The sequence below is a fragment of the Nicotiana tabacum genome, chromosome 2, assembly GCF_000715075.1.
Source record: "Nicotiana tabacum cultivar K326 chromosome 2, ASM71507v2, whole genome shotgun sequence".
NCBI classification, from domain to species: domain Eukaryota; kingdom Viridiplantae; phylum Streptophyta; class Magnoliopsida; order Solanales; family Solanaceae; genus Nicotiana; species Nicotiana tabacum.
Window position 1 is genome coordinate 83227774 of NC_134081.1, and position 8577 is coordinate 83236350.

The window sequence follows — 8577 nt, forward strand, 5'->3', positions numbered from 1 at the left end:
TTCTGAGTCTCTAATTCTTGGCCGGCTGAAAGCCAAGGCCTCCTAAAACCTCTCTATTAACCTCCCTAGCGTGAGCACTGTTCGGGGTCCACTTTGAGATCCTTGTGAACTCTGACACACTAGGGCCTAAGGTTCTTGGCCATTTTCTTCTTGACTGCTCAATTATGTCCCTCTCTATGCCTACTGAATAAGCTAATTGGCTTGTGTAAATGACTATTTTCTGAATCTTTTGATCAACTATGGATGTTGGGTATCATCCAAGTTCTCTTGTGGTTTCTGGGCTGTGTTGAAACCTGTATGGATGCGAATTTGAAGGCCTGGCCAGGCTGGGTGTACTTTGGGCCTGTCTTAGGCCCACTATAGTGATTTTGTAACTTTGTAATTTGATTTATTCATTGGGCCTGTAATAATATTGTAATAACAATTGGAGTGTTAGTAAAATTGAAAAAATGGGTTTATTCTAATATTTGCATGAACGGGTAGAAATCCTACCTATAGATTTTTAATTTACTCAACATGTTATGCTCTTATGTGTTGTTAGATAACCTGCCCATAGGAACTGAGTGTTTAATTCGTTTAACATATTCTGCTCCGATGTGTTTTATTAGATACCATGCCTATAGGAAATAAAGTGTCAATGACCAATCTTTCAATTTACATAACTGCAGCATATTCATTAGATACTATGACTATAAGGCTATGTTAGCTTATGTTCTACAAAATCTGCATTTAGAAATCATCCCTATAGGGTTTTAATTGGTTAATTCGCTATTATACTACCCACCTAGGAGACATACCTATAGGAGCTAAGTATAAAAAAATCAATTTCAATCGTTAATCGTTAGAAATCCTGCCTATAGATTAATACCACTCACTTTTAAGTATTAATATTGAACTTTCAATATTGTTTTGTTGCCACTATTAGAAAATATGCCTATATGATCAAACTGAGTAATTCTAAGTATCTTCAATAGTTATCGCTGCCAACTACTGTGTAAATCACCTAGATATCTTGTCTATAGGTTTAATCGCTTATAATCTGTAATCAACAGGAAGACTGTGTAGTCGCTTAGAAATTGTATCTAAAATGGCATCTTACTCTGAAACTGCCTGTACGTTTAAAATCCAGAATCACCTAGAAGCTATGACTATAGGATTTAAGACTCTATTAATTCTGAAATTGTCACTCGCCTAATTTGTTTGCGTGCATTTATTGTCTAAGTGTGGAGGCTAACTTGAGCCCTTAATTGCTTTTACATGAAGTTCAACTTGTTTTGTATGTCGCCTAGTTTTATCATTTCTGAGCAGCCTAAGCTAAGTCTAGAAACCATCCAAAATAGAGGTCCAAGCGCCTCCTGGACCTTAGGCATGGGACGGGTAGTGCACGCATAAGGCACGACTTAGAATCAACTAGTGCGCCTTAGGTAAAAACTTAAAGATAGTAATTGGGTAGCAGGAGATGATAGTCTGTGCCCACTGAATAATACGAGTAACACCCCACCTCGAGGGAGTTACGAAGTATTATTTATGTTGCACGGGGTGATCCTTTAGGCTAAAAAACTTAGGACCCCCCATCTTGTCTTTAAACCAATTATCTGTGTTTACTCAAGTACTTTCTAATAATGATTTTTTTTCATTCTTTTTTTTTTTCTTTCTGACTATTTGACTAATTCATATAATTCAAGTTCGGTCGGGATCCACAGTTGTGGACCTCGAAGAGTGCCTAACACCTTTTCTTCGAAGTAATTTGAGCCCTTACCCGATCTTTGGTGACGCAAACTGGTTAAACCAGAGTTATTTGCAAATAGGATCCCTAACGCACCTCAAACCCGTTAGGTGGCGACTCTCTCTTTTATCACCTTCCTGTTAAAGAGTTGTCACGTGTCGAAACCCGATTTCGCAAGAAAGAGGGGCGCGACAATCGTCACCGTGATCTTTTAAAGGTCTTTAATGTGAACTTTTAAAAATCTTGACCATGAGCCTTTAAGGTCTTCATTGTGAATTTTTATGAGTTTCCGCCGCAAATTTTAGAGGTGTTCATCACGAACTTTTAAAGGTCTTCATCTCGAACTTATAAAGGACTTCGTAGTTTGGCGAAGTTACTTTAAAAAAAAAAAAGAGAGACAACAGAGTAAAACAAAGAAGAAAGCATAAGAAAAGAAGAAGAAATTACCTTCATGCCAATGTCCCTAATCGTCAAAAGTAGGATCGATGCAGCTTGCAAACACTGTAATTGATGCTAAAAGATTTAACAGCCTACGGTTTATATAGATCTTTGAAAGAGGGCTTTGGGAAGTTATTGTCGATGTGGTACATTACTACAAATTGTTTCCTACAAGGATTTGGCTGATGGAGGCGGCGACAGTTAGTGGACTCGAAGTAGGAGTTTCGCTGGCAAAGATATCAAAGTAGATTTCTACGTAAATGAACTAAGAATACAAGTGAATCTAACTTATTCAAGCCTAACCACTACTATTTTATTCTTTTGCTAATAAAGGAAACAATGAAATCTTTGGCAATGGTGGTTCAAGTGCCAAGAATTATATGCCTACGTAATTTGGCATTATTCTTATTTTATGAACTGACATTCATAATCTCAAGGAATAAATTATGGGCACAGTTTCTACTTGACTCAGAACTCCGAATTCAATACTCCGTAAATACTTTAAGTTTAGTCGGTAAAAGGTTTAAACACCGTGACAAGCTTTGAAGTAGGAGGCATTTGTAAGCATTTAAATTTTATCGAATTTAAATCGATAAAATAATGCGGACTATGTTTTAAATATATTAGTCCAAATAAATTTATTGGGCTAATATAATTGGATTAGTTATATAATTCCAACATATATGGATTAAATAACTAAGTCTTAATTCATTGGGCTAACCCATTTAATTGGGCTAAAGTGATGAGCCTACTTCATTAAGCCCAAGATGTCATCTTCCTAAAGGCCCAGTTTGGTGCCACGTGTCAAATGACGTGGCGCACCAAGTCAAATGGAAGAGCAAATAGGATTGTGCTATGTGTCAAAATGACAAGGCATGCCAAGTCAAATTAAAGGGTACCGCGCCACGTGTGCAAGTGACATGTTCTGGCCAATCAAATGCGGCCTTGTCACACTTAAATTTGATTGGTCGGAAAGAGTTTGTTCTTATTATAACTCTTCCCTCCCACAACTATAAATAGGGGTCTTCATAACTCAGAAAAGACACCAGAAGTTATAACAAGAAGCAAGAGGGAGCTCGTGGATCAAACGCTGCAGATTTCTCTAAAAGCTACAAGCATTCAAGTGTTTTAAGAATTAAAAGATCAAGACGAAGATTCAAGAACAAGCTGCAAGCCCTTGGATTAAAAATACGTCCAGATCAAGATCAGGCCTCAAGCACTTGGATTAAAATAAAATAAAGTTCAAGATTAAGCTCGAAGACTTTTTTATTTACTGTTGAAAAGTAGAATCAGAGGATTCATAGAAATTGTACACTAATATAATTTGAAATAAAATACTACGAAGTCTTTATTTTATTTTCTCTAAATTTATTGTCTACGAGACCCTTTAGCATTAAAATGACATGCACTTGTATTTGTGATGCACATGCTGACGCAGAATAAAACTACGCAAAATTTACTCAGATTTCGAACTCCTAACCCTTGCCCAACATTGAACCAGCTAGACCATCTTTCCACAGGATCAACTCGTGTCAAATAAGTTCAAAGAATATATATATTTACGCATTTTACAGAATTTAACCCAAAATTTCAACGAAGCGCATTCATTTTAACGATCTTGATCCTACGTGGGTCCAGCCTGGATGAATCTATTATTGGTAAATAAGTATGAGATACTTGTTTAATGAGAGTCAGATCGATTACTGTTATTATTAAAATAAGAAGCTTTCATATTATTGCCGTTATTATGGCAGTATAAAATATGAAATGGATACTATGTTATGAATTTTAAAAAAAATATGCAAGCAGCAAGAAAGTTGAAAATAGGAATGAAAAAATTGTCTCTAAAATTTTATTAATCATAGGGTTTTAAATAGCCAAATAAATAAAGTAGTTGACTCCTCCTACAACTAAATTACTAAACTCTTACTATAATTAAAATTCTGAATTTTCTAGCAGACTCCTCATAAAACTAAACAACTAATTATTCTAGAAAACAGTAGCAGTAACAGATGCAAAATCCAACACTCCTCCTTGCTTCTGTTGCTGCAATCTAAAGAAGAGCATCCTCAATTCCTTCTTCTGCTATTAGTGCTTGTGCATGAGCATCTTTGAACTTGCACACTAGTGTAACATGACCTTTTTGTTTGCAATTTTCACATAATGCATCAGGTCTCTACCAACAAAAATTTTCTAAGTGTGTTTTCTTTTTGCAATATTTGCATTAAGGATAATCGACTTTTTCTTTTTGGTGTTTCGCATAAAAAATACCCTCAGTAACTTTGTCTTGTCTGAAGGCCCTTCTTTGCTCTTGTGCTTGAAGAACACTTATTAATTCTGCCACAGAGATGGTAGAGAGATCTTTAGACTCTTCTAGAGAGGAAATTTTGGATTCAAATCTCTCAGGAATTGTCACAAGAATTTTTTTAACTATCCTGTCATCTTTGAAATCCTCGCCAACTAACCTGATTTTATTGACAATTAAAGAAATTTGGTCAGAATATTTAGCGATGGTCTCATCATCTTGCATTCTAAGAGATTCAAAATCTCTTTTCAAATTTAAAATCTGATTTTGTTTGCCTCGTTCCCTTCCTTGATACTCCTGTTTGAGTGTTTCCCAAGCTTCTTTTGCTGTCTCACATGCAATGATTTTAGAGAAGATTGAACCTGCAACTGAATTTTAAATTATAGTTTTGGCTTTGTATTTTTTGGTTTTCTCATCTGAATGAGCTTTGATTTGGGCAAGGATAGGATTTGCAGGAAGTGGTTGTATAAGTTTGTCTTCCATTACAACTTCCCATAGATCATAAGCTTCAAGATAAGATTTCATCTTCACCGACCAAATCTAATAGTTTTCACCAGTGAAAGTTTGTAGGATATTCAAAGAGAGACTGTTGCTTGCCATTGTTAAAAATTTGGTTAAAAATCGGTATGGGTAAAAATGCGTATGGTTTAAAAGTGGTTGAAATTGGTTGTTTTTCAGCGAATTCAGAGATCCGTCAAGATCAATGGACGCTCTGATACCACTGTTATAGATTTTAAAAAAAATATGCAAGCAGCAAGAAGATTGAAAATATGATTGAAAAAATTGTCTATAAAAATTTATTAATCATAGGACTTTAAATAGCCAAATAAATAAAGTAGTAGACTCCTCCTACAACTAAATTACTAAACTCTTACTATAATTAAAATTCTGAATCTTCTAGCAGTCTCCTCCTAAAATTAAACAACTAATTATTCTAGAAAACAGTAGCAGTAACAGATGCAAAATCCAACATACTAGTGAGCGTGATTGATTGAAAAAATGGGTAAGAGAGAATATGGGCAAGAGAGAATATCAGTATCTAATTAATTGATGAAAATGAACTTTTTTATACGTTTTCAAAATCGAAAATTTTAAAGAAAATGCCACGAGAAAACATGGTTATAAAGAACTAACACGAGATACACAACGAAGAAAAAAAATACTACTTTATAATTTTTTTAGAAAAGCAGGTGAAAGACAGTGCCACTTGGATTTCAATTATGTCCTAGTTCATCATCCTACATGTTCAGACGTCACTTATTATTACTTCAAATTGATGGAACCTGCGGCGATTAATTTAGACGATGTTACTAATTTTTAATATTACCTTTTGCATTGTGACATTGTAATAACAAGCCTTTTCGGAACAGTTAATTCAGATCACTCTTTTGTTTAGACTTTATACTATGTGGTTGAATGTTTGAAATTCACAGTCAGTGACCATTTTAGCAAAATCAACGCATTACGTACGTTCTCCCTCAAACATTTAATACTAGTGAATAGTGATTATCTGTCTCTTACTAAACCAATATACTTTCAGGAGCACTTCAAGCTGATTAACACATCTGAGAATATTTTGATGAAGATAAAATGCTAACAATTTATTACATCTTTAAGATTGTATGAGTCAAAATCTATCTCTAGAATACTCAAGTCAAAATAGCTTTAATTAGTAAAATATATCCACGCCGCCACGTGTCGAAGTGATCTAAGAAACAATGAAGGCCGTGATCGAATAGTCAACAAGGCCTGAAGTCGAGGAGTCATCAAGGATCAAGGCCGAGGTCGAATATCCTTGACAGAATTATAACGGCTAGTTTCAAGATAGGACATTAAAAAGAATATTCTAATGGATATTCTCTGCACCTGTACTATTAGGGTTTCTAGGAACATGTTCCCTATAAATAAAAAGAGACACAATGATAAGGGACATGAGATATTCATTTGTAAAATACACTTTGACTTTAAAGGGAGAATCCCGTCTTCTTGCAAGCCTACAAAAATAACATTTTCACTAAGATTCTTGTTCATACTTTTTCATTGGATCCGAGAATATCTCGGATACTCAAAGGCTTATCCATCGTTCATCATTGTCAAAAAGAATATCCATTGATTTCATATTTTCTCGGGTGACTAATTTGTTCTATTTACATAAATGTCATCTATTACTATTCATCATTAATTATTTAATGCTCCATTACTTTGTTTGGGTTCTTAAATATTGATTATTATACACAGTCATAGCTTTTGGAATAGATCTACGTGCTATTTATGACACTACCGAGAATTTCGTCTTTATGATATTATTATTAACCAAGACTAACCCTCATTTGTATAAATTTAATTAGTTGACCCAAGATCTATATTTTTTTGTCAAATAATTTGGCGTTGTCTGTGGGAATTTCTTAGTTAATTTTTTAGTTCCCTTTAGATCTACAGCTAACGACCCGGCCGGTCGTTTTAAGAATTAGCGTTTTGTTCGGTGGTTTAAGGTCTGGAGCAGTTTCGTATTATGTATTCAAAGGGTACCACATTTTACAAATGACTTTTGATTTGTGATTCAATTGAACCATCAGATCCGTATCGTAATTGCAGAACCATAGCAACAAGAATCGTCGCATTCCGAGGTCGTATGAGAGAGTTATGCCCATTTTTGTGTCGGGAAAGACTGCTATTTTTTTGGTGTTTGAGGGAGCAAAGGCAAATCGCAGGTGTCAAATGCGATTTATAAGTCTCAGGTGTAAAATGCAATTTATAAGTCTCAAGTTTCAAATGCGATTTATAAGTCTCAGGTGTCAAATGCGACTTGCCTGGAGAGGTTTCTAAAAATGTCGGTTTCACCATTTTAACATAATTAGAGCTGGGGAGCTCGAATTTGGGTGATCTTTAAAGGGTTCTTCACGTGTTTGATTAGGGTAAGTGTTCTTTATCTAAAATTGATTATATTTCATGATTCCTTAACTTTTTCATCATTAAATTAGTGAATTGAATGGAAGAAAATGAGAATTTTGTATAAAGTTTTCAAAAATGTTAAAAGAGGATTTGAAGGGCGATTCGATATCGAAAATTGATAATTTTGGTATGGTTGGACTCATTACCGAATGGGTGTTCGGATTTTGTAAATTTTTTTGGGTTTTGAAGTGCGGGCCCGGGGTTGACTTTGGATTGACTTTTTAGTTTTTATTAAAGATCAAAGCTTTATTATCCGGAATCGTTTTGTATGATTTTTATTTATGATTTGAAGTTATTTTGGCTAGATTTGAGCCATCCGGAGGTTGTTTCACTTGAGAAGATCATTTTAGAGTATCGGTCTAGCTTCTTTGAGGTAAGTATCTTGCCTAACTTTGTGTGGGGGAACTACCCCTTAGGATTTGAGTCATTTGTGCTAACTGTGTCATGTGAAGGTCGTGTACGTGAGGTGAAGAGTACGTACTCGGGCTTAATTTGACCGTTTAAGCCTCTTAGGTTCTTATGCTCATTAGATATGAAGTTGTCTTGTCATGTTTGTAATGACCCATATTTAAGTTAGGGTATGTTTGTCTTTTAACATAACAAAAAAAATAATACAAGAAAAGAAAAAAAAAGGAAAAACCTAATCAATTTAAAAGAAGGGCAAAAGCCCACGTGAACCAAAAGAAAGAAAAGGGAATTGGAAAAAAGGGAAAGCAGCGTTGCTGCTACAACAAAAGCATAAAAAAACGCAAAGAAGAAGAAGAAGAAGAAGAAAAAAGAGGCTGGAACCAGACTTTGGGAACTAGGTAATATAATATTTTTATATTTTATTTTACTAATATGAGAGTATATAAATTTAATAATTTGTGTTATATAGTGAGATTGACTAATATAATTAGAAACAAGAAAAGATTAAGTAATGCTTCCCTTAACTCATAGCACTTTATGGAAGAATCATGGGTGCATGTAGAACACTTTGTAACGAAGATTTATTTTTTAAAAATAAATCAAATTCTTAATGTCTTTGTGTGTAGTAGTATGAATTAAATATGGGAACAGACATAGAAACAAAGGCAATTTGTTGAAGGCATTCTTTTAAATTAAAAGAATAAACTTTCTTACTTCACTTGCTTAAGATTATCTTCTAGGTGTATAT

General features: G+C 34.4%; 1 protein-coding gene across 1 annotated transcript; it reads right to left on the reverse strand.

Moving 5' to 3' along the window:
• Positions 1 to 4217: 4217 nt before the first annotated feature.
• LOC142166975 (uncharacterized) lies at positions 4218 to 5069 on the reverse strand. Its single transcript, XM_075227096.1, has 3 exons — positions 5024 to 5069; positions 4436 to 4831; positions 4218 to 4303 (listed from the first exon to the last, which is right to left on the reverse strand). The coding sequence occupies exons 1-3, from the start codon at positions 5067 to 5069 to the stop codon at positions 4218 to 4220; spliced, it is 528 nt and encodes a 175-aa protein (XP_075083197.1).
• Between the last annotated feature and the right edge of the window lie 3508 nt (positions 5070 to 8577).